The sequence below is a fragment of the Bos grunniens genome, chromosome 12, assembly GCF_055505025.1.
Source record: "Bos grunniens cultivar Pamir isolate PY7600 chromosome 12, Bosgru_T2T1.0, whole genome shotgun sequence".
NCBI classification, from domain to species: Eukaryota; Metazoa; Chordata; class Mammalia; order Artiodactyla; family Bovidae; genus Bos; species Bos grunniens.
In genome coordinates, this window is record NC_141176.1 from 25,534,112 (window position 1) to 25,559,886 (window position 25,775).

At 42.4% G+C, this 25,775-nt stretch overlaps 1 protein-coding gene and 1 pseudogene across 4 annotated transcripts in view; both read left to right on the top strand.

Moving 5' to 3' along the window:
* SOHLH2 (spermatogenesis and oogenesis specific basic helix-loop-helix 2) overlaps positions 1 to 8,896 on the top strand; it is a 40,965-nt gene extending 32,069 nt beyond the window's left edge. The window contains exons 7-12 of one of the 4 annotated variants that reach the window (XM_086329360.1): positions 1,919 to 2,066; positions 2,234 to 2,325; positions 2,971 to 3,092; positions 6,406 to 6,438; positions 6,538 to 6,662; positions 8,051 to 8,896. In XM_086329360.1, the coding sequence (XP_086185486.1) occupies positions 1,919 to 2,066; positions 2,234 to 2,325; positions 2,971 to 3,092; positions 6,406 to 6,438; positions 6,538 to 6,662; positions 8,051 to 8,071 (541 nt within the window). In that variant the 3' untranslated portion in view covers positions 8,072 to 8,896. Of the gene's footprint in view, positions 1 to 1,918; positions 2,067 to 2,233; positions 2,326 to 2,970; positions 3,093 to 6,405; positions 6,663 to 8,050 lie in introns of all 4 variants that reach the window. The other 3 variants (XM_086329359.1, XM_086329361.1, XM_086329362.1) reach the window with 3 other exon arrangements.
* Positions 8,897 to 20,524: 11,628 nt separating this feature from the next.
* Positions 20,525 to 20,833, top strand: LOC147361553 (U6 snRNA-associated Sm-like protein LSm3 pseudogene; annotated as a pseudogene).
* The last annotated feature ends 4,942 nt before the right edge of the window (positions 20,834 to 25,775 follow it).

Below are 25,775 nucleotides of genomic sequence, written 5' to 3' on the forward strand. Positions count from 1 at the left end.
CTCATCATATGTTTAGGGGTTTAGTGTACTGAAGTCTGTAATTTACTTTGGAATACTTTAGTGTAATGAAATGGATTGATGTCTGACCAGTGGGATGATTCATATATGACAAAGCATGGACAGTAACTGTTCACTGTGGATTCCAGGTTATAGATATTTAAGTGCTCCCTGTACAAATTCTTAATTCTTTCAGCTTTTAAGGAATAAGAATTTTTAATTCTCTCAGTTTCCCTGTATGTTTGAACATTTTCCTAATGGAAGAAATGTTTAATATGATTTTTCACTATAAAAGTGATATATACCTCACAGATACTTGGAAAATGTAGAAAATAAAAGGAAGAAATAATTTGTTCTATAGTCCAGCTATCTAGAAATAATGACTAATTGACACTATTATCTCTTTTGGCCTTAATGGCTGTAATCATATTTGTTATGCTATCTTCTACTTATATCCTATAGAAATGCCCTATTTTTCCCCAGTAAGCTTTATATCCTTTCCATGTCCAGATAATATTCTGCTGAATTAGTATCCTCTAGCTTACTTAAGCATCCATTTATTTTGTGTCTTTAGATTGGTTTTCCTATTTTACTGAAAAGGAAAGTCGCTCAGTCGTGTCCAACTCTTTGCGACCCCATGGACTGTAGCCCTACCAGGCTCCTCCGTCCATGGGATTTTCCAGGCAAAAATACTGGAGTGGGTTGCCATTTCCTTCTCCAGGAGATCTTCCTGACCCTGGGATTGAACCTAGGTCTCCTGCATTGGAGGCAGATGCTTTACCGTCTGAGCCACAGGGAAGTCATTTTACTGAAAGGCTACCATAATGGATATCATTCTACATAAAGTTTATTCTGTGTTTGTGATCCTTATAAGTGAAAGTACCCTATGGATGGGTGTATGAAGTTTCAAAGCCCTTCATCCATGTGTCAAATTGTTGACACTTCCAACCCTTTTACAGAATTGTCCTGATACATTTCCACGGAACCCCCAAAGCTTAAAGCCCAATTAAAATACCACCCACTGGTCTGGAATATTTGAGTTATTCACTGGCTGTATGTCAAAGTGGATTTTTTAATCCATTTATTTTTGTCATTCTGAGGTTCAGAAAGGTTTAGTAACTTGCCTAAGATCCCAGCTAGAATTGGCAAAGCCACCCTTTGATCCCATTTATGTCAGTATGGCAGTATTCAGCACAAAACATGCTTAAGAATGTTTGTTAAATGAAAACATGGATAACTGAAGGTTCCAAAGGCTTCGCTCAATTTGGTGTTACATTTCCTATGTATTTCCCTTCAGAACTATGAAATACTTAGGTTGGTTTCTTTCTGGTATGAGCCTGGACGTCGTTCTCATTTGCATATCGGTTTATTTGTTTTGCTCATGTGCCCACCTTGTGTAAAGGAAGCAGGCTTTTGGTTTTCTTTTCAGAACACAGTTAAAGCCTATGTATTTCAAGATGTTAGTTGTGTGTTGTTGGAAATGTGGTCCAGATCAGAGTGATGGGACTATCCCATGGACTTTGTCTTCTAGTTGTCTCTCGTGTAGGTCACAAAAGGATTTACCTATGTGGTGTGTGATTCTCTCCTCTGAGGGTTGCGTCGCCTATGGGTTTCCATAGGCAGAGTGGGTGTTCCCCGGTGTCCTCTGTGTCCAGGCATCCTGCACACCCACAGGGATGAGTGAGCTGGGTTGCCATCCGCACAAACACTGTACTTGGCAGCATGTGAGCCAGTGCCCCAGGAAGCTGGGATTCCAGGGGCCGTGGAGGCCGCTGGCTTGTGGGGACATGGTCTTTCTCTGAATCGGACACCAGAAAGGGAGGGGCCGGTTCCTTTATAAACAGACCCAGGAGGAAGACTGTCCTTGTGACAGGAAGAAAGTAGACTAATTATTCCTTACTTGTGGCACTTCTCTGCTCAGAGAACGAATCAAGTATTGCTGTGAGCAGCTGCGCACCCTGCTGCCGTATATGAAGGGGAGAAAGAATGATGCGGCTTCCGTCCTCGAGGCCACAGTTGATTATGTGAAGTTTGTCCGGGAGAAAATCCCTCCAGCCATCATGGGCCAGGTATGCAACTCTCAAGCCCTTGACTTTTATCCTCGTAGACAATGGTTTAATGCTGCAGTTTCCTTTCTTTCTGTTTTATAATTGGAAATGTATGTCTGTTTGTATATTTTGAAAAACATCTATAGCTATCTATTGATAAAGTAGGTCTCTGTCTGTCTGTTTCTTAGATTACAGAAGTACTTCAAAGCAATAGGAGATTTTGTAAGAAACAACAAATGCCCATCCAGCTATCCGTCCCAGGCATGATCATGGCACAAAGGTATGACAATCTGAATCTTGTGAATCCAAAGTCGCCTTGTTATTTTTCTCTGATATTAATGCTAGAAATAACACAGGCACTGAACCCACCCGTACTGAGAACTCGGGCATCTACAAAGAATCAGTGAACTTTTCCCACTGCTCATGTGCATCATTGAATTATAGTGGATAAAATATATAATAGTCTCAGGCCTGGGATCCCTTCATGACTTGACTCACTCTTAACTTCTTTTGTTGTTTCTCTAAACCAGCCTTCACAAGTAGTGCCTGTGGTGACTGACAGTATATTCGTGGCATGATGGATTCTAGCATTCCTCTGTGACCAGGGCAATCCAGCCTCATTTTTTTCAGTTAGGAGTCCTTAAAGAAATTTCTAGTGTAAAAGGTGGTGTGCCAAATGAATGCTTCCTTATTTAAATTGATTAGAATATGTAAACTAAGAAGAACTCTTAACAAGGAAAAGTAAACCTTTCCTTCATGTCCTAAATAACCATCCTGAGTCCTAGTCTATGCTTTGCTCTAATATTTAATACAGAGTTTATCTCTGTGCCTTTTAGAACTCGAATGACAGAAGAGCAGTTCAACTCCACAATGCTCATATCCTCCTCTTTGAGAAATGCCTAAGGAATGTTTTTTGTCTTCTAAGGGAAAACAGTGTGCTGAGAAGCACTCACTCACCTGCGCCAGGCATCAGAGTCCTAACTAATGAGCGCTTGAGTGTGTGCTCTGCTCCTGCCTCCGAGGATGCCTTGGATGAAGCTGTGAGAGGTGAGCTCTGCCCGCTGCTTTGGTGCATGTTCCACTCAGCCGGGGCTCCTGTGCAGCCACTGCCATAACCAAGGGATGAGCCGTAGCTGGAACATTGCACCCTGGGTCCTCTGGTGCTATCTGCTGGAAGGACACAGCTGGCCACAGACATTTGAATAGTGTTATCCCTGAGGGTGGGCTGAAAATTGACTGTCATCACCAGAAAGTTCATCTTGCTCACAGATGACAAGCACACTGGTGACTGTGTGTATTATGTGAGTAGGATCTAAAGCGAGGGAAGTATTCCTGTTAATTCAGTGCTAACAGTGTATAGGCAGACCACGGATATATTGTGAGTTCTCTTCCAGGCCACTGCAATAAAATGAGCTTCGCAGTAGAGTCACACGTTGTTTGATTTCTCAGTGCATATAAAAATTACGTTTACACCATACCATAGTCTGTTACGTACATGATAGCATATGTCTAAAAAAGTCATATGCATGCCTTAATTTTAAAAAGTTTCATTGCTTTAAAATGCTAGCTGTCATCTGAGTTTTCAGCGAATACTAGTAGTGATAGCAAAGATGTGACACTGTCATTGAGGTTGTGTGCATATTGTGGGGACATAATGGAGACCACATGAACAAATGGGATTACTGGGATTGATGTCAAAAGTCAAAGGAGAAAGGGGCCCAAGATAGGACACAGCCTTCCTTGCTCATGTATTAGCCTCAGGGTGTTTGTTAGTCCTTTTAGACTTTTTTTCCTGACTTAGTGGGGAGGGAAGGAGAGAAGGAAAAAGTAGCCATGAGCCATGGTTAAACTGCTTAGAGTAGCTCTGGCTGAATGTCACAAAGAATGATTAAATCAGCCCAGATTAGATCAGAGAGATGCCAGGCCACAGGCACATGCCTATCAATGTTACTTCTTATACAGACAGTACTTCTGTGTTTTCACTCTTCATACCCTGCAGAATCTCTGAAACACTCTCCTCATGCTAGTGCATTCAGGCCTTTCTGTGCCCCCGGATCTCTTGGTTTTGTATCACCTAAAGTGACTGGTCTAAGAAGAAACAAATCCACTAGGACCATAGGCTTACGTCAGGTTCAGGCTGGAGGAGACCTTGAAGGTCATTGAACCAAACCCCTCATTCTGACTTTATTTATAACATTTTTCCATTTGAAAGCAGTATTAGTGCTTTACAAAAAACCCGCTAGTAGTAGTCATGTACAGATGTGAGAGTGGGACCATAAAAAAGGCTAAGAACCGAAGAATCGATGCCTTCAAATTGTGGTGCTAGAGAAGACTCTTGAAAGTCCCTTGGACTGCAAGGAGATCAAACCAGTCAATCCTAAAGGAAATCAACCCAGAATATTCATTGTAAGGATTAATGCTGAAGCTCCAATATTTTGGCCACCTGATGGGAGGAGCCAACTGATTGGAAAAGACCCTGATACTGGGAAAGATTGACAGCAAGAGGAGAAGGAGGCGACAGAGGACAAGATGGTTAGATAGCATCACCAACTCAATGGACGTGAGTTTGACCAAACTCCGGGAGATAGTGAAGGACAAAGGAACCTGGTGTACTGCAGTCCATGGGGTTGCAAAGCGTTGGACATGACTTAGCGACTGAAGAACAAAACCCAGCTAATATAATAACTTCATTTTTTAATGTATTTCTTTCAAGTCTTTATATATATGTGTATGTGTGTGTGTGTGTGTGTGTGTATATATATATATTTTTTTTTTTTTTTTTGGTAGTAATACTATAGTAGTAATCTTCTGTAGTATTGGTCTTCCCAGTGGTCATGTATGGTTGTGAGAGCTGGACCATAAAGAAGGCAACATGCCAAAAAATTGATGCCTTTGAACTGTGGTACTGGAGAAGACTCCTGAAAGTCCCCTGGACAGCAAGGAGATCAAACCAGTCAGTCTTAAGGGAAATCAACCCTGAATACTTATTGGAAGGACTGATGCTGAAGCTGAAGCTCCAGTATTTTGGTCATCTGTTGCAAAAACCTGTCTCATTGGAAAAGTTCCTGATGCTGGGAAAGATCAAGGGCAGAAGGAGAAGAGGGCGTCAGAGGCTGAGATGGCTGGATGGCATCACTGATGCCATGGACATGAACTTGGGCAAACTCTGCGAGATGCTGAGGGACAGGGAGGCCTGGCCTGCTGCCAGTCCATGGGGTCACAAAGAGTTGGACACGATGGGGCAACTGAACAACGACATAGTAGTGACTGTATCGGACCTCTGGTTTTGTCTCTGCCTTTTTTACCTACATTGTGTCCTGTATGCTTGGATTTTGTATTATGCAGCCTTTATCACCAGTTTAATGGTTTTAGTAGTTTATCCAACGATTTAGAGAATAGTTTTCCTGCCACATTTAGTGTTTCCAGGTTTGTGGGGAAAGTGATTTTATACATACATTTCAGAAAATACATCCCTCTATATGGATTTTTTAATATTTTGGACTTTTCCTTGGGCTGGATGTGAGCACATGTGTAGCTGGCCATGCATGTTGCAAAATGGTTTTTGAAAGAGGAATGGAACAGTTGGAATCAGTTAAGTCTTTCAAATTGCACTTTCACCACTTAGGCCAGTAAATTGAAGGTTAGAGAAGTTAAGTGGCCACCTATGATCCCCTGCTTTCTGTGATAAATCTGACCTGTAAACCAGAAGTGCTGATCCTAGTGTTCAGACTTCATTAAGAAGTTTTTACTTGTCCTTTTCCATAAGTTTATGTACACTTTTGCTGAAATGATTTTTTTTCACAAATATTCCAGGTCCGTTTGTATTTAAAGTTGATACAAAATTATATTCCTTTACTTTCATTTCTGTTAGTGTCCAGAAGAAAATAAATATTCACAGCATAGGGACTACATTGTTAGCGTTTACTATATATTAAACATTTTTTCTGCCTTCTAGTTTCTGTACAGAATAGAGCGATATAACAGTATAACCCACTCACTGATGGAAAAATCAGTGACCAAACTATTTGTGACTGAGTGGAGTTTTTCTTTTCAACATTCTTCCTTGCTTCATAGAAATGGTCACTTATTATGATGAAAGATACACACACACATACCCAGGCAGAGAGAGCTGATGCGTCTCTAAAATCTCTGTCTTTAAATGACAACTGAACACTAATTTATAGTGTTTGTATTACACTAAATGTCACTACCAAAAAGTTCACTTTGTTTTTTCATCAGCATTTGAATGTAGCAGTATCTTAAGTTTGTACCGTGGGGAAATAGAGGGTGATTTATTTCAAATACAGTAGTTCAGAGTTACCAATTTGCATATACTGACGGATACTCTTTTTTATTAAAGGTCAGTCCAGCTCTGCGTCAGAGAAGGCTATCGGTGATGTATATAAAACCCGAATCCCCAGCACAGCTCTGTCTCTTAATTCCTTCCATGCTGTCAGATACTATTCTAAAGTGGTCCCTTCCTATGACGCAGCTACCGTAACAAATCAGAACACTTCAGTGCGTTTCCCAACAGCTGTACCCAAAGTGTCCAAGTTTCTTCCTCAGCACTGCAATTCTGTGTTGGGCCAGGTGTGCACAGCACACCCCAACTGTCTGGTAAGTCTCTTGGGGTCTGTGGGTCAAACTGGGCTCTTTCATTCCAGCCCATAGGGGCCCCTGACCTGCGTTTTGTTGCTGATGCTCTGGGTTAGAAATCTCTCGGACTGGGACCATGGGAGGCAGCCCAGGCACTGATTCCCAGTGCTGCACAATGGCTCTCCAGATATCCAGAGTCAGTCTGGACGTGGCCCTGCTGCTCTCACCGGAAGTGACCTAATGGAACCTAATCTCCTCTAGCATCCCTCCTCACTGCTCCCCACCCCACCAGCCTCATCCTTCACTGGCCCCATGGCTGGGTTCTGCCTTATCTCTAAGGCCCTAGTCACTTACACTTTATGAAAACCTTTTCTTGGAATGCCAACCAGGCTGGTTTCACATCCCAGATGTCTGCATACCACAGATATTTACTGAGCACCTACTGTGTTCCAGCATTGTGCTAACCACCGAGAATGGAGTGTCTAAAGATAGATCATGACCCCTGCGTTCATGAAGCTGAGTCTCATAGGGTGCGAACATGGAAGCAGACGGTGGTGATGTGCATTGGAGCATGAAGAGGGAGACCCCAGTGTATGCATTGTGACACAGATGCAGGCAAGGTTAGGGACAGACTGGAGGAAGTACTGTCTACGCTGAGATCTGAAGAGTGAGAATTAGCCCAGGAGAGCAGTTAGGAATTGAGAGTGAGGAAGGGAAAAGCAGTCCAGGCAGATGGTTCAGCATATATAAACAGTGGTATCTTCATTTTGGGCAAGAATTGTCCAATTCCAGAGAAAGACCCATACCAGACTTGCCTGCTTAAAATAGACTCTCATAGCCTTAATATAACTATCAATACTTTTGCATATTAATAATAGTTAATATGTTTTGAGCACTCAGTAAGTCATGTGTCAAATACCGTACGTATTAATGTGGGTTATCTGATGAACCTCTGACAGTCATTTGAGGTAGGGACACCATTTCCATATGACATCTATAGAGTGGGAATAATAGTGACTTTCCCAAAAAACATTCATAAGAAAACTATTGTAAAGAGTATTAGAAAGACATTTTAAAACATGAAGTATCTACAGATATAATACTGTCGCTAATAATCATTAGTATACCAGTCCAAAAACTAGAGTGAAAATTAAAGAAAAAAAAAAGGATTGCAACATTATTTTTTTAATTGTGACGTACACTTAACTGTATGTAGTTTTTGTTGGAGAATTATTTAGTAACTATGAATAATACATATTTTAAAACCTGTAGGCATATTCACCTAAAGAGTTCATGGTTTTACAAATTATTTCCTATTGCTTGAGAACATAGAAAACACATTTGTGTCATTATGAGTAAGAACAGGCCAGTATTCAATTAATGTGTGTTTTTTTTTTTCACCTTTGCAGCGACAGTTTTGGGCGTATTAATAGCACATATTTGAAATTCACTCTAGACCACCTATTGGGTGCCGTTTGACAATACAGGAAGAATGGAACAAAGAATGATCTTGAAAGCTACACCCAGAGACCTGATATCAAAAGGGTTTGCATTGTATGGCTTCTGATAAATGTGCTAAAAGCTTCTGCAGGTAGAAAGACAGGCAGCAAGAGTGCTAGCTAGCCGTAGGCTTTTATTAATACTTAGTTTCATACACACTTGGATCTCCCCAACCAAGGTGCTCTAAGAACAAATGGCCTAGGTGACCTGGACACTTTTTTTCTCAAAACACACTCACAGTTTATGCAAAAAGTACATTATAAAGAAGATCCACAATTTATGCAAAAAGTACGTTATAAAGAAGATCCACATAGTGCATTGATGTTGCTAAGTACAGATATTGCAACTTGATTCTTATTTTTAGTATCACTGTGAGTTACTATCACTTATTTCTAGGTGGCATCTTTTCCAGATTTGGCATTTTAGAGCACTTCCTTCATTATTCACACTAAGATACCTTAATTTGAGAGATGTGTTTACCTCCTCACTCGACTACTAATGAATAAACTGATGTGTTTATTTTTGCATTTCACCTTCCCTTGAGTGAAATGAGAGCTAACATCTTTCTGTATCTTTAGTTACAGATTACAGATTAGCAGGTTTTTCTTTGTTTTCCATCTCCTTCTCCCTATGGGCATTAGAAAAGATTGTTGGAAATAAGGGGAAAAAATGTTTGTTTTATATTTCACTGAATGTTCTTATGCATAAGTTTTATTATTAAAGAAAATATTCAGTTCTGATACTGAAAATGATAACCAGTTTTTGTTCTGTTTAATAATTACGTGTTCCCTCTTTTAGTAGAGTGCTATGTAGGGAAATTAATTTTACTAGATTTTTGAGCAGTTTAAAAATTAGGCATAGCCTACATTTCATGTTAAAATGTATAACTTTTCTTTGAGGATGGCAAGATGATGGAATTTGTAGATATTTGGCAAACTTGATAAAGAAACTAGAAGTTTCTAAGATTCTGTGCTTTTTATTATAAACGTGTGCTTGACTCTTGCTGTTGGGAATAGTAATGGCTTTGACATCGTAGGAGAACCTGTTGAGGTGTTTTGAGCACTGGGATGACTTCCTGTGTTCACAGCTGGTCTTAGTTTATACCAGGACTTGTTCTTTGCATCAGCATTTCCCTCAATGCATGCATGGACCATGAGACACAGTTGTGGCTTGGAATTCTATAATGCCTAGAAGGGTGACTCACAGATCCCATCCACCTGCAGTTTTCAATCCCCCTTTATTTTCTCTTTCTACATGAAGAAGAGGCTGCCAGGTTCCTCTTTTTTCAGTACTGGTCCCCACGATCCTTCATGCAAGTGTCCAAAATCACTTCCAATACATGAATTTTATTTTTAATAAATTATGCTCTTCTGACTAAGTTCAGCTGTCAGCTGGGGCGGAAAGGTTAGTTGGGCCTCAGCTTGTAAAACTAGAACATGATTTTCCTTTGTAAAGTCAGGACGACTGGTCATGAGACAGTTGCAGTGTTGTTTTCACAATGAAAAAGGGGCAGAGAGTTTGTTGAGAAAAAGTGGCAGCTTGCAGGTTCACACTGATGGTTACAGCAGTCCCTTCCCCAGATAGGGATCAGGGGCAGAAGCAAATGTTTATTGAGCCCTTTCTGTGGCCCAGGCAGTTTAGGAGATATACCTTTGAGGAGAGGGACTTAGCTGTACTAGTCTCTAGACCCTCCGTGTCAGCCATCTGGCTGGCTAGATGGATGGATACACAGGTACTTGGATGGGTACCTGGGGGAAGGAGGAGGCTGAACATGGGTGATGATCCTGAGAAAGGAAAGCAGAAGACATGGTCAGGCACTTAGGGACCCACCTGAAGTCAAAAGAGAAGGAAGAGTGGAAGTAGATGCTTAGCCATCCGTTGGTGTAGCTTTTACAGAAAGTGTATCGCTACTCTGTTTACACTGATTTCCTGCCCCTCAGCCATGCTTTTCTAATAGATGAGTTGGATGGTCTCCCAGCATAGCAGACATGGCAGTAATGGGGAGTGTTTGCAAACAAACTGTTGTCTGTTCAATGGAGAACAGTCAGATGTTGAACAACTCAAAAATCATTCCGTTATTTATTAACTTTATTTATTTGGCAGAGTTTGTCTTATTTTCTAAGACTTCTTTTTTTGATGTGGACCATTTTTTAAAGTCTTTATTGATTTGTTACAATATTGATTCTGTTTTATGTTTTGGGATTTTTTGGGGGGATTTTTTTGGGCCCTGAGGCATGTGGGATCATAGCTCCCAGCCCAGGGATTGAACCCACACCTCCTGCGTTGGAAAGCAGTCTTAACCACTGGACTGCAAGAGAAAGTCCCATGATAGGCATTGTCTTAAATGCTGAGAAAAGTTTATAAGGCATTGTCTTTTTTTATGTTCTATATATAGGCGTTTAGAATCTGCTGGGAGGGACAGGTTGGCTGGAACTGCAGTAGAGTTTAGTGAGTGCTATTCAGGGGGAGAATATGAAGTTCTCAGAAGCATAGCCCACAGCATTCTGGGAATTCACAAGAGGCTATGGAGGTAGTGATGTCTGTGGGTGTGTGCTAAGTTGCTTCAGTCATGTCAGACTCTGTGCAACCCTATGGACTTCAGCCTGCCAGTCTGTGCTCTCCTTTAAAACTGATAGTGACATGACCTATCTCTTGAGCTTGTCATGATGATTAAATGATAAAATATGTGAAAGCTCTTAGAACAGTGCCTGGCACAATTCTGAAAGAGTTGGGGAATACCAGACCACCTGACCTGCCTCTTGAGAAACCTGTATGCAGTCTGGAAGCAACAGTTAGAACTGGACGTGGAACAACAGACTGGTTCCAAATAGGAAAAGAAGTACGTCAAGGCTGTATATTGTCATCCTGCTTATTTAACTTATATGCAGAGTACATCATGAGAAATGCCGAGCTTCACGAAGCACAAGCTGGAATCAAGATTGCCGGGAGAAATATCAGTAATCTCAGATATGCAGATGACACCACCCTTATGGCAGAAAGTGAAGAGGAACTAAAGAGCCTCTTGATGAAAGTGAAAGAGGAGAGTGAAAAAGTTGGCTTAAAGCTCAACATTCAGAAAACGAAGATCATGGCATCCACTTCATGGCAAATAGATGGGGAAACAGTGGAAACAGTGTCAGATTTTATTTTTGGGGGCTCCAAAATCACTGAAGATGGTGACTGCAGCCATGAAATTAAAAGACGCTTACTCCTTGGAAGGAAAGTTATGACCAATCTAGATAGCATATTCAAAAGCAGAGATATTACTTTGCCAACAAAAGTCTGTCTAGTCAAGGCTATGGTTTTTCCAGTGGTCATGTATGAATGTGAGAGTTGGACTGTAAAGAAAGCTGAGCACCGAAGGATTGATGCTTTTGAACTGTGGTGTTGGAGAAGACTCTTGAGAGTCCCTTGGACTGCAAGGAGATCCAACCAGTCCATTCTAAAGGAGATCAGCCCTGGGTGTTCTTTGGAAGGAGTGATGCTAAAGCTGAAACTCCAGTACTTTGGCCACCTCATGTGAAGAGTTGACTCATTGGAAAAGAGTCTGATGCTGGGAGGGATTGGGGGCAGGAGGAGAAGGGGACGACAGAGGATGAGATGGCTGGATGGCATCACTGACTCGATGGACGTGAGTCTGAGTGAACTCTGGGAGTTGGTGATGGACAGGGAGGCCTGGCGATTCATGGGGTCATGGACATGACTGAGTGACTGAACTGAACTGAACTGAATTCATCATATGATTGTCATCACCACAATTACAACAATTATTAAGCTAAGATTTTAAGGGCCTGTAAGCATAAACTAAGCCAAGCCATGGAGATTTGGGTACTGGTTCGGGAGATGAGTTTTCAGGCAAGGAGAACCTCATTAGCAAAGGAACAAAGGAAAGAACGGTGTAACACACCTGGAGAAGTGAAGGCGATTCTGTGTGGCTGTGAAGAGAGTTCAGGCGTGGGATCGAGGAAGAATGGAGCAGGGAGAGACAGGCAAGGGCATTTGACATTGCTCTGTTGGCACTCTACTCCTCATTGTTGTCATGGTATTGACGTCATCAGATTTGCATTTTAGGGTGACCATTCTGGTTTTGGTGAGTTAAAGCCAGAATGAATCAAAGCGGGGCTAAAACCAACTTGGCAGGGGAAGGACTGGCCATTTCAGTAATTCAGACGAGATGGCCTGAAATAAGTCACTGGCAATGGGAATGAAAAGAAGAGGCATATTTGGTTGATATTAAGAAGGAAGAATTAGTAAGAGGTAGTAGATGATCTGATATAGAGGTTGTGAAGGAGGGCAAAGTAGTAAGGATAACACCCAGGTCTTGGGCTTTGGTTGCTGGACACATCACACTGAGCTCACTGGGGGGACACAGGGAAATGAGCATTTGGAGGGATGGCGTTGGATGATGACAGTTTCATCTGGTAATGTGCTACATCGGGTGTGTATATGGTATCCTAATGGAGGTGGCCAAAAAACACTCAGATCTGCGAACACAGAGAGGCAGGGATTGGAGTGAGAGATGGTTTAGGGTGTCTTCATCCTGAGGTGGGTAAATATGGCCAGGGGTGGGGGTTCAGTCATTAAATGGTGGCCTGGGTGATGCACGAGGGCCTTCTAACCCTGCAATTCTGTTACAGTTCGTCATGAGAAGTCACTCGGTCAGGCCCCAAGTATCACATGACACTGCAAGTTACCAGAGTTTTGAGACATGGGTAGAACTCTCTAAGGCAGAGGGTACAACTTGCTTGTGGTGGCTGTGTTTACTGTTTTATTTATTTATTTTTTCTTCTAGTTTTATGGAGATGTAATTGACATACAACACTGTAAGTTTAAAGTGTACAGCATGCTGCTGCTGCTGCTGCTAAGTTACTTCAGTCGTGTCCGACTCTATGTGACCCCATAGACGGCAGCCCACCAGGCTCCCCTGTCCCTGGGATTCTCCAGGCAAGAACACTGGGGTGGGTTGCCATTTCCTTCTCCAGTGCGTGAAAGTGAAAAGTGAAAGTGAAGTTGCTCAGTCGTGTCCAATCCTCAGCATAATGACTTACATATATCATGAAATGATTAGGACAGTAAGTTTAGGGAACATCCATCTTCTCATATCGATACAAAGTCAAAAAAAATTTTTCCTTGCAATAATGACTCTTAGAATTTGCTCTCTTAACAACTTTGATATATAACATACATCAGGGTTATTTATATTAATCATGCTGTGCATTATATCCCTAGTGCTTATTTATCTTATAAGTTTGTACCTTTTGAAACCACCTTCATCCAATTCCCCCTCTCCCCAACCCCAGTGAGAAATTAAATTTCTCTGAATTTCTGGCTTCTGAAAAATTCAAAACATAGGCAATACTGGATCTATTTCTGCTTTGGCAAAATAGCAGCACATTGCTCAGGTAAGTAGTACCTGGCCCTTTATATTGGGCATCAGGTTCCTTCCAGTCACATCTCACTCAGCTTGCTTCCTTCATTGAAATGACTTTCCCAGTCCCTATAGGTATTCCAGTTTGTCCCCCACACTTGGGGGATGGAGAGTGGCAGCACATTAAAATATACATTCCCAGGCAGCATACCCCACAGTCAGATTGGCAAGCTTGGTCATGGCAGTACCAAGAAATTCACATTATAACAACACTGCCCAAGATGTAGCTGGCATCTGATTATCCTCAAAAACACCCAGTGCACAAAACGGATGCAGATACCCCGAGGGGACATGAAACAGAATGTAAAACGTGAAAGTGTTAGTTGCTCAGTCATGTCCAACTCTGCGACCCCATGGACAAGACTCCTCTGTCCATGGGATTCTCCAGACAAGAATACTGGAGTGGGTTGCCATGCCCTTCTCCAGGGGATCTTCCCAACCCCGAGATCGAACCCTGGGTCTCCTGCACTGCAGGCAGATTCTTTACCAACTGAGCTACGAGGAAAGCCCACTCTTAGATTTATAACGTGCTAGTGAAGTGTCTTGAGAGCAGAGGTCAAGGAACGAAGCAGGAGGAACACAGCCTCCCAAATTTCTGCAGCTCATGGGAGAGGATCATTACTGCCCCACTGGGTGATGGAAAAAGGTTTGCTAAGGAGATGAGTTTCAGAAACTGCTTTGGTAAGTTAAAACGATGATCAGGTCAGAGCATAGCTGTGGGGCAATTCAAAGGCTCCGGGAGTGGACCCAGGGATGTTTCAGTAGAGATAATTAAGAAGAGTGAAAACCACGAAAGTGAGGTCTGCTTGGCTCACTTGCGCTTGTCTCGATTGCATAAAAATTTGTATGAAGGGAGGTGCTTTCTCAAGTGTATTAAATGTTTATGTTTGTAAAAGTACAGGGATTGTTAAAAGCAGAAAGCCCCTTTTGCAATATAACTAACACCAGGAAACCTGTCATATCTCTGGATACTTATCATCACAAAATCCCTGAGACCAAACCTAAGCCTTTACGATTTTCTATCCCTGTTGTTTTCCCCTTTGCCTATCTCCCTATTACATGGAATGAGGAAACAGGAAGCCCTTGGTTAATCAGGTATCAAGAGCTGCTTTCATTGCTATGGAAACGTGACACCCCTATGCAAGACAGAAACCTCTTATCTCTATTTTTCAAGGGGGATTTTTAACATCCCAGAATAATATCCTTTCTGAAAACAACAGGAAGGTACACACACACATACACAAAACTGCATTACATAGTATGTTGTATGCTGCTGAATTTTACTCATCAAACTCAAGAAAAAAGCATTCTTCATTTTTGCTCAAAGCAAACATTTGTTTGAAGAAGAGGTCAGATTGTAAACTAGGTGGGCTTGAGTACTGCAGTGAAATAGACTTCTATTTTTTTTTTTTTTTTTTTTTTATAAAGCGCCTGCCGGTCGGCGGTGGCAGGGGCGCCGGCTCCACCTGGGCAGTCCAGACTCTGTTCTGCCTCTGAAATAGACTTCTAATGTGCACAGATACCCTGGTTCTGAAAAGGTGTCTGCTAAACCATCTATCCCAAGAAGTCTTTGCAGACAGAAATTCCTTTCCACTTCTCTCTTCCCCAGATAGGCTATGTGTGGGTGTTGGCAGTGGTATGTTTTCTAAAACACTGAATTCCCCCTCTTGTATCCTGTCTCAACCTATTTTCTTGTGTTCTTCAAAATAGTAACCAAAGTTTTAAAAATTCTGTGACTTAGGACTTATGAGACTCCATACCATTTTTAAATCTCCAATAACAGGTCTCAACTTGGCAAACACCATGAAAATTCCTTGCAGGTTATTTTCTCCATAAAACTAAAGTTAATCTCAGTGTTGGGCTGAAAACTATGGGAAAGTGGGAAATCTCTCCCACAGCCATGTATGTATTAGGACAGGTTCACAGAAACAATAATAAACTCACCCCCCCCCCCCATCTATTGGTTTGGACTAATACTAGTTATCTCATGTTCTGGTATTCTAACATTCCCAAATCTGTTGTTTCTAAAGCATTAAGAGTGGGAAAATCCATAGGAATTTCCCTGTGGGATTACTTGTTTTAATACTTAAAGATTTTATTTACTATATTAAAAAAAAAAAAAAGGCAGCCAGCGTGGTTGAAGCATTGATTTTTGTCACCTACTAGAGCACTGTGACTGAACTACCCTTCATGACATTTAACTAGTGAAATAATGATTTAAGTTGCTAGGAATTCCCTGGCGGTCTAATAGTTGGGATTCCATGCTTCTAGTGTGGGGGGCTTGGGTTCTGTTCCTGATCAGGGAACTGGGATCCCACACGCCGCGTGGTATGGCCAAAAAGAAAAAAATGCTAAAGGATTTCAGTGTGAAAAGAAGTTAAACTCTTATTGGGTTAGTGAGTCAGGACCTGGACAAAAATGCCTCGAAGCCATTGATAAAAGTTATGAGAAAGAGTGAGATACCAGTTTTTTTCTTTAGAAAAAAAAAATCAATTTTTGAAAAGTTTAATTATGAAAATATCCTCTTGGCATTGTTGTTCTTACTGTTTAGTCACTAAGTCGTGTCTGACTCTTTTGTGACCCCATGGACTGTAGCCTACCAGGCTCCTCTGTCCATGGGATTTTTCAGGCAAGAATACTGGAGTGGGTTGCCATTTCTTTATCCAGGGGATCTGCCTGACCCAGGGATCAGACCTAGGTCTCCTGCATTGGCAGGAGGATTCTTTACTGCTGAACCACCTGGGAAGGTCCGTCTTGGCATAAAAAGACTTTTTAAAGGGTTAATCCTAATCTTAGGCAACCAAGAAACCACTGCAGAATTTACTTTGAGCTCCACATACTCCCCAGCTTTCTTGAGACGGGTGAGAAGTGTTGTATGCGGAGAAGGGAATTCCTTTCTTGACCACCCATGCCCTCACGCTGTGAAGCAAGAGCTGAGTTTCAACATAAATATTATTGCTGGCCAGGTCCTTTTAAAAACCTCCCCACAGAATCTAACTGGCAGAGATTGTGTTTATTCTTAGCCTCAGCTATCAATTCTCCCTAAAATGGAAAACCTACAACAAAAGGGGCAATAAAAACTCAGCTCTCAGGGGCGGGATCCTGTCAGATCCAGAAGCCGGTCCAGGGAGATCACGTGAAGGGATCTGCCCTTGGCCCTGGTCCAGTGAGGCTGGGAAAAGGCTCCCACTTCTCCAGCCCAGCAGCCGCTGATGTAAATTAAGTCTCCCAGGACCCACCTCCTCCGGCCTGGTTTCTGGGAGGGGAATGTGAGGATGCTTGTGGAAATGATTTGCTTATCAGAGACCCAAAGTAGTTTGCAAAAAGAAGGTGCCTGACTGCCTTAGAGAAAGAGAGTGAAAAATGTTAAGTCTCCGCTACTAGGATTGGCTTTGTGTCATTTGGGTATTTCGTTCAAATGCTAATCAAAGTTCAGAAACACTAATCAGATCCCATTTGCCAGGCCAAGCCAGGCTTCCAGCTGAAAATTGTTTTTCATTGTCTACACATGGACATTCTGCTCCCAAACAAAGGCACGGCTGAACACTGGTGATTGCGATCCTCCCCTAGCCAGGCTCCTGAAACACGGCCCTACCGCTGCCATCTTCCTGGTCCTTATGGCCTCCTCCTCCATGCCTGATGCCCTGGCTTGCTCATTGGCTCTGGGCACTGGGCACCTACACATGGGCCCATCGGCCACCCAGAGAGAGAGCTAGGCGTCCTGGGAAGAGCACGTGGTTAGACGTGCAAGCCCTGTGATCCTAGCACAGTTCCGCCTCTTCTTAGCTGCGTGCATTTACATAAATTACTGGACGTGGAACAACAGACTGGTTCCAAATAGGAAAAGGAGTACGTCAAGGCTGTATATTGTCACCCTGTTTATTTAACTTCTATGCAGAGTACATCGTGAAAAACACTGGGCTGGAAGAAGCACAAGCTGGAATCAAGATGGCTGGGAGAAATATCAATAACCTCAGATATGTAGATGGCACCACCCTTATGGCAGAAAGTGAAGAGGAACTAAAAAGCCTCTTGATGAAAGTGAAAGAGGAGAGTGAAAAAGTTGGCTTAAAGCTCAACATTCAGAAAACGAGGATCATGGCATCTGGTCCCATCACTTCATGGGAAGTAGATGGGGAAACAGTGGAAACAGTGTCAGACTTTATTTTTTTGGGCTCCAAAATCACTGCAGATGGTAATTGCAGCCATGAAATTAAAAGACGCTTACTCCTTGGAAGGAAAGTTATGACCAACCTAGATAGCATATTGAAAAGCAGAGATATTACTTTGCCAACAAAGGTCCGTCTAGTCAAGGCTATGGTTTTTCCTGTGATCATGTATGGATGTGATAGTTGGACTGTGAAGAAAGCTGAGTGCGGAAGAATTGATGCTTTTGAACTGTGGTGTTAGAGAAGACTCTTGAGAGTCCCTTGGACTGCAAGGAGATCCAACCAGTCCATTCTAAAGGAGATCAGCCCTGGGTGTTCTTTGGAGGGAATGATGTAAAGCTGAAACTCCAGTACTTTGGCCACCTCATGTGAAGAGTTGACTCATTGGAAAAGAGTCTGATGCTGGGAGGGATTGGGGGCAGGAGGAGAAGGGGATGACAGAGGATGAGATGGCTGGATGGCATCACCGACTCGATGGACGTGAGTTTGAGTGGACTCTGGGAGTTGGTGATGGACAGGGAGGCCTGGCATGCTGCGATTCATGGGGTCGCAAAGAGTCGGACACGACTGAGCGACTGAACTGAACTCACCTCTTTGGTAAAATAGAGGTAGCGGTAATCCTTGGGAGGATGGAAGATAATTTTTATCAGGTTCCTGGCCCATAGGAGAGCTCGGTCGCCCCTGCCTGCAGCCTCTGCCCACCAGGACGGCGTGCCCAGAAGGAGGAGAATCCGCTTTCTCCACGTGTTGCAGAGCATCCTTCCCAGCTGTGCGGGACCCTAAACACAGAGGATGCTGGGCTTCCTCTGAGCTGTGGGGCTCCTTTAGCCCCTGACCTGTGACATACGAGGTCCTGACTCTCCTCTAGGGCAGGATCTTTCCCCCGCCAGCCTCAGGCGGAACAACATAGAAGCAGGAAGGGAATAAAAGTTCATGTGGTTTCTCCTTAGGCTGCTGAGCCCGAACCAGCGTTGGGAATTTCCAGACCCCAAAGGCCCTTCCGTCACCCCAGCCACAGGGGCTGGCCTGCGTGAGAAGCAGCAATAGATCTGAATTGGCACCAAGGCTTCTGGGAAATCATTTTCCTCATCCTACAGAGGAGAGGTTGCCTGACCTCTGGGATCTAATGCCTGATGATCTGAGGTGGAGCTGATGTAATAACAGTAGAAATAAAGTGCAGTAAATGGAATGCCCTTGGATCATCCCAAACCATCCCCAGCCCCCCCTTCCAAAACCAGTCCCTGGTGCCAAAAAGTTTGGGGACCACTGCTCTAGAGCTAATACCTAACTTGCAAGTTTGTTCTGAGGATTTGAGAAGAGGCATGGGACCTGTCTACCTAAGGATAGCACCTTTCCAGTGGTCAGAGCTCAGCAAATAAAATGTCTGTTTCATCAGCCTTGCGTGTTCCAGTCCACAGGCTGTGCTGTGTCCCATATTTGCTAAAGGCTTGCGTCTCCCCTGGTTCATCTCCCCTCCTTAACTTTCACTTCCCTGCCTCTTCCACAGACACCACCAACAAACATTCATCAACGGTTTCTTTTGAAATAATATGTTAATTTGTGATAAAGTAATTTGGGTTTATAAAATGTAAACCAAAACTGTATAAAACAGTAAAAAATCTCTCTCCCTTCTTTTGAAATCCTGCTCTTTGGAGGTAATCACCCTTGACAAATCAGTGAGTTTCCTTCCAGACTTACAGAAAAATGTGAGCTGAATACATAAAATGCCATGTCAGTTGGCTGTGATACCTGAAGGAAGGAAGGAAGCTGGGGCAGGGTATGCTATTTCAGACAGGGAGGACACGGGAGACTCTCTGAGAAGTTGGCATCACTTGGGAGATGAGCAAGCCTTTCTGTGATCTGAGATGAGAGCATTTAAGGTAGAAGGCACGGGGACCACTAAGGCTCCAGGTGGGAACAGGCTTGTTGGGTGTGAAGAGCAACAAAGGAGGCCCATGAGGCTGGCGTGGAGCGAAGGAGGGGTGGGTGGAGAGCAACACGGTGTCCATCCTCAAAGTCCACCGTTAGGACTTCAGTTTCTTCCCAAAGGAAAGGAGAGCAGAGGAGGTATGGAACCCAATGTGCATTATTAAAGGACCAATCTGAGCACTGGGCAGAGCAGACCAGGAACAAAACCCAGAGAAGATCAGTGATATACTCTTTTGGCAACTGAGGATGGTGCTTTAATCTTGGGTGGTGAAAAGTAGTTAATGAAAATCCTGCTTTGGGAGGTCTGGTGAGCATAGAAGCTGGATTGGGGTGGTGGTTGGTGGTTTTAGTCGCTCAGTTGTATCCAACGTTTTACAACCCTGTAGACTGTAGCCTGTGAAGCTTCTCTGTCCATGGGATTCTCCAGGTAAGAATACTGGAGTGGGTTGTTATTTCCTTCTCCAGGGGATCTTCCCTCAGTCAGTTCAGTCACTCAGTTGTGTGCAACTCCTTGTGACCCCATGGACTGCAGCACACCAGGCCTCCCTGTCCATCTTCAGTTCCTGGAGCTTACTCAAACTCATGTCCATCACATCAGTGATGCCATCCAACCATCTCATCCTCTGTCATCCCCTTCTCCCACCTTCAGTCTTTCCCAGCATCAGGGTCTTTTCCAATGAGTCGGTTCTTCACATCAGGTTTCCAAAGTATTGGAGTTTCAGCTTCAGCATCAGTTCTTCCAATGAATATTCAGGACTGATTTCCTTTAGGATGGACTAGTTGGATCTCCTTGCTGTCCAAGGGACTCTCAAGAGTCTTCTCCAACACCACAGTTCAAAAGCATCAATTCAAGGATTTGAAAGATGGCGGACGACGTGGACCAGCAACAAACTACCGACACTGTGGAAGAGCCCCTGGATCTCATCAGGCTCAGCCTGGATAAGTGAAGCTACATGAAATGAGAAATGACAGAGAACTTTGAGGCAGGTTACATGCTTATGATCAACATTTAAATATGATATTGGGAGATGTGGAAGAAACCGACAACTATAGAAATTGATGAAACATATGAAGAGATATAAAAATCAACAAAACGGAATATTCTGATGCTCTTTGTATGGGGAGACAGTGTTGTGCTAGTTGCCCCGCTGTTGAGAGTTAACTGATAAAAGAATTTATCACATGTGGAAAATGAGCGGTACTGTGTGATTGCCTCTTTGAATATGAAAGATACTCAAGAGAGATCGATGTACATCTTGATACTAAGAAATAACTAAGAATTCTTCCACTCCTGAAATAAGTTGATTTGTAGATAACTCACAGATTCTTCAGCTAAACAACATATTTATTTTTCTCCAACCCCTCCAATAAATGTGATCACCAGGATACAGAGCTTTTTCAGGAGTTGATTTGCTCCACTGTTTTTTGGACAATTTCTGGGTTTCTTCCTTTAAATTACACTTGTCATTTCCTTTTTTTTTTTTTTTTTTTAAGCATCAATTCTTCAGCACTCAGCTTTCTTTATAGTCCAACTCTCACATCCATACATGACTACTGGAAAAAACCATAGCTTTGACTAGACGGACCTTTTTGGTAATGTCTCTGCTTTTTAATATGCTGTCTAGATTGGTCATAGCTTTTCTTCCAAGGAGCAAGCATATTTTAATTTCATGGCTGCAGTCACCATCTGCAGATCTTCCCTACCCAGGGATTGAACCCGGGTCTCCTGCATTGCAGACAGATTCTTTACTGCTGAGCCACCAGGGAAGCCCCCGGATTGGAGGGTTCCATGAGAAAACAGGGGAAGATGGAGAGAAGGCAAGAGCAGACAGCTCTCTAAAGTGGGTGTTGAAGCCTGCAGTGGTTGCTGGGGGCATGTGGAGTTAGAATAGGGTTTTTTAAGTCAGGAGAATTTTTTAAATTTATTTTTAATTGGAAGATAATTGCTTTACAGTGTTGTGTTTCTGCTGCACAACATGTATACATATACCCTCCCTCCCTCTTGAGCCTCCCTTCCCACCCACCCTCCCAAACAGGAGAAATTTTTACATGACCATATGCTGATAGAAATGATCCTATAAAGGACGAAAGATTTATACTACAAAGAAATGAAGGGTAATTGCTAGAGCAAATGTTCTGGAGTGGCCAGAGAGTGGTTCAGCTTGAGAGCAGTGCAGCCGGTGGCAGGTGATAGAGGGGAGGCTGCCCACTGCGCTCTGGTGCAGGAGTGATTACAGATGTGATGGTGGGAGTCACAGAAGGTTGAGAGGAGAGGAGGGAGTTTGAAATGATTTTCCAGGAGAGCAGGAGAGGGAATAAACCCTGCAGGGTGGGGTTGCTGTGCACACAAGGGTTCACTTGGGGAACACAGTCGCGAATCTAAAGTAAGACCAGTCAGCATGTGTTTGTGTGGTGTTCTCCAAGCGGATCCAGCTACCTGCTGGCCATTTGATTTGGCAGAGATATAACTGGAGAGTTGCACTGAGCAACAGAGAAGGTGGGGGCTGCGGAGTGGAGGGAACATGCCAGAATCACTCAGACAAAGAACCAGAGAATTTTGGCCAGGAAGGAGGACAGCAAGTATACCTTAACGGGACCCATGGATCGAGGTCTTGGTCCTGTTTGGTTAAAAAATCATTGGAACCAGGCACCAGATAGAGCAGCGAGACTAAGGGTAAGGTGGAAGTGAGAGCAGGTGTAGAGGTGAGAGAGGGGCTACTCAGGGTCCTAGATGGGGAAGGGGTGCTGTTATTAGTGTAACAAGAGTGCTTTCTCATTTGTGGGAAAGTCAAGTGCGATTATGAAAGGTTATTGAGAGAACACACACACCAATAACTGCAAGACCTCAGTTCTCCAGCCCTGTCAGCAATTGAGAATCCCATTCATGTGAACCTTCCAGAAAGCAAATACGTAAAGCATATGTTTTATTTTAATAATTCTGATAGGATTCTTTCTAATGGCCAGTTAACTGAGTAGCTTCAGTCATGTTGCTGAAGGATATTATATTCAATACTTGAATAGAATATGGGCAGGGAGCAAGAGACAGGGTGAGATAGAGAATGCGCAAGCACATAAAGGAATAATTTACCATCAGCCAATATTCTCAAAAACCAGCCATTTCCAGGGAGTTAATAAAGTTTTCACAAGGTAAAAAATGTTATGTTAATAAATGTAGGAAGAGGACTCAATTATTCTCTGACCTTGTTTACTTCCACTCAATAGCAATAAGCAGAAACTAATGTCTGAAAGACCCAGAAACACAGTAAGAGACTCAAATTAATGTAACCCCAGATTTAGAGCTCAGAGCCGAGGAGTCAATGCCAAGTCGTGTATGCGCCAAGAAGGAGGGAGGGAAGTCCTTAGGTTGATAGCCTGTGACTGGATCCAGATGAGCCCCCTCTAGAACTGAGGGATGAGTGCTCTCAAAATCTGGGAGGATAAAGTTGGCATTTCAAGTATGTTAAGGGAAGGCAGATTATCCCAGAAACAATGATGGGACCACTGCTAGCTCTTTGGGAGGAAAAAAACAGCAGTAAAGCTTTATTCCTACTTCACTCAACAAAAGTAATTCCTAATAAAGATTTAAGAATTTAAAAACTCAACCCAAAAGTCATTAAAGAAAACAGATGAATGTTTTTGTAAACTTGAAGTGATGACTTCTTTGTTTTTTTAACTTATTTTTAATTGGATGATAATTGCTTTACAATGTTGTATTGGTTTCTGCTGTAGTGAGGACTTATCTTAAAGAATGGCAATGAGGTCCAGACCCATGTGATTAAACACACACACATGCACTGTGTAATTTTTCATGTTTCTTGAACACTGTAAATTTTCAATTATTATGACTGACAAGTGGCAGGTTTCCCTAACATTAAAAAAAAAAAAAAAAAAAAAAACCTCTTTAAATCAATAAGGAAAAGACAAGTAGAAAGAAATGGGCAAAAGTCATGTACAGCATTTCATAAAGATGAAACGATGAAACATAAAGGAGGTGAATATATGAACAAATGTTTTTACTAGTCATTGATAACAGTGAGCTATTTCTCACCTACAAGATTTAGCAAAGATTATAAACGTTAACACAGTGTTATCAAGAGGGTGGGAGAAAACTGTCCTAGGTGTGGAAAGGAGCTTGAATTTGCATCACTTCTTTGGCAATGTCCATCAAAATTTCAAATGTACATACTTTTAATCCCACAGTTCTGTATCTAGGAGTGCATTGTAAGTTCAAGACTTTCTCCTCCTCCAGAGGGGCCATACAGGACATGAGAAGGGCACGAAAATACAATTTTCTTCCTCCTATTACAACACAGAATTGCCCCTTCTCTATAAATTGAAACCAACTCCTAAAGAGAGGTAATAATCTCTCCCACTTTTCCATGTCATTTAATACAGTCACCACCAGAAGTCTAAGCTTCCCATGTTCCTTTCCCTCCGTTCTGACATCCCCTGTGAGGACCCTGGCACTCCATTACCCTGAACCCAGGCTCTTCTTAATAGAATTCAGTCATTGTCTGATCCTTTGTACTCTACTGTGCTACTTTCTAGACTCACCTTCTACTCCAGTCCTGGGTCTCATCCCCTCTCGATGAGGATGAGATGCTAAGTCCCTTTAGCAAATACCCCTTTCCCTCTTGAACACTGGATAGTCCTTCAGACAGGGTAGATCCCATAGCACAGTGAACATATCTCTCATTTTAACAAACCAACTCAAAAAATCTTTTGACTTGACCTCACATTCTTTCAGTTAATGCTCCATTTCTCTATCTTTGTTAGAGTAAAGCTTCTTGAAAGAACTGTTTCATGCTTTCCATCTTTACTTCCTCACCTCCTATTCTGTCTCTGGCGAGTGTCTTTTTTTTTTTTTTTTTGGCCATGCCATCTTAGTTCCCAGACCAGGGATCAAACCTTTGCCCTCTGCAGTGGAAGTGCAGAGTCTTACTGGACCACCAGAGAAGTCCCTCTCTGGCATGTATTTTTACTGAAGTATAGTTAACCTACTGGGAGGTGCACACATAGGAAGTATACAGCTCAATGAATTATCATAAAGTGAACACACTACGTACCAACCCCCTGAGCAAGAAATAGAATACTGTGCACATGACAGAAATCTTGTTCCTTTTTCTTCTCACTACCATTCCCTCCTCCTCCAAAATAACTACTATTATTATTTTTAACACATCGTTTTGGCTGTTTTTGAAAAAGTGTTTTGGAGTAATACCATGAATATTTCTTTGCCATGTTTTCTTTTGACCAACATTGTATCTGTGAGATTCATTCAAGCTGTGGAGCGGAGGTTAGTTAGATCACATAAGGGCCTAAGAAATCCAGGTAAGAATAAAAAAAAAAAAAATTTTTTTTTCAAAGGGAAAAGAACCCCTTGGAAGGTTTTAATAGAGGAGTGACGTGTCATGATGTTTGCACTAGAAGCTTCACTTGGCTGCTACCCTAAGAACAGACTGTGGGCTGGATGGTGAAAGTGAAACCAGAGACACTGGTTAGGAAGCTGTTGCAACAACCCAATCACACTATTAAATTCTTCAGCTTTAAAAATAAAAGACATTTTAGGTCAGTCCCTCAGAGGAGCTAAATCAAAGCAGTAATAAACAGAGCTCAGTGCTGGACCTGTGATAATGAGGCCAGCTATCACAATTTAGGCCCAGAAAATAATTAACACCTTCACAACAAAAATAGCCACTGGAAGCAACTGTAATTTTCAAAATTAAAATAGGATAATTTATGGCTGACAATAAATAAAAGCATTGATATTTTGAAACTATGGATCTTATAAGTAAATACTTCATCAAACGTAGAAATCAAACTAAAGGCTAGAAAAATCAATCTAATTTCAACTCCGGGGGGAAGGATGGTATAGTAATGACTCATCAAAAGCTGATTGATAGGCAGTATTAAAGCTATGGATTGCCTAAATATACATAATTGGAGATATAGTAACACCCTATCCAGCTGTAAGGTTTTGCATGTGATTTACATTTATTCTTGCTATTCTCAGCACTTATGGTATCAGAAAGATTTGTCTTCTAGGTAACATGTTTTCAAATGACTCAGTTGAAATCAGGGATTACCTGCGGCTGGATTCTCAGCTAT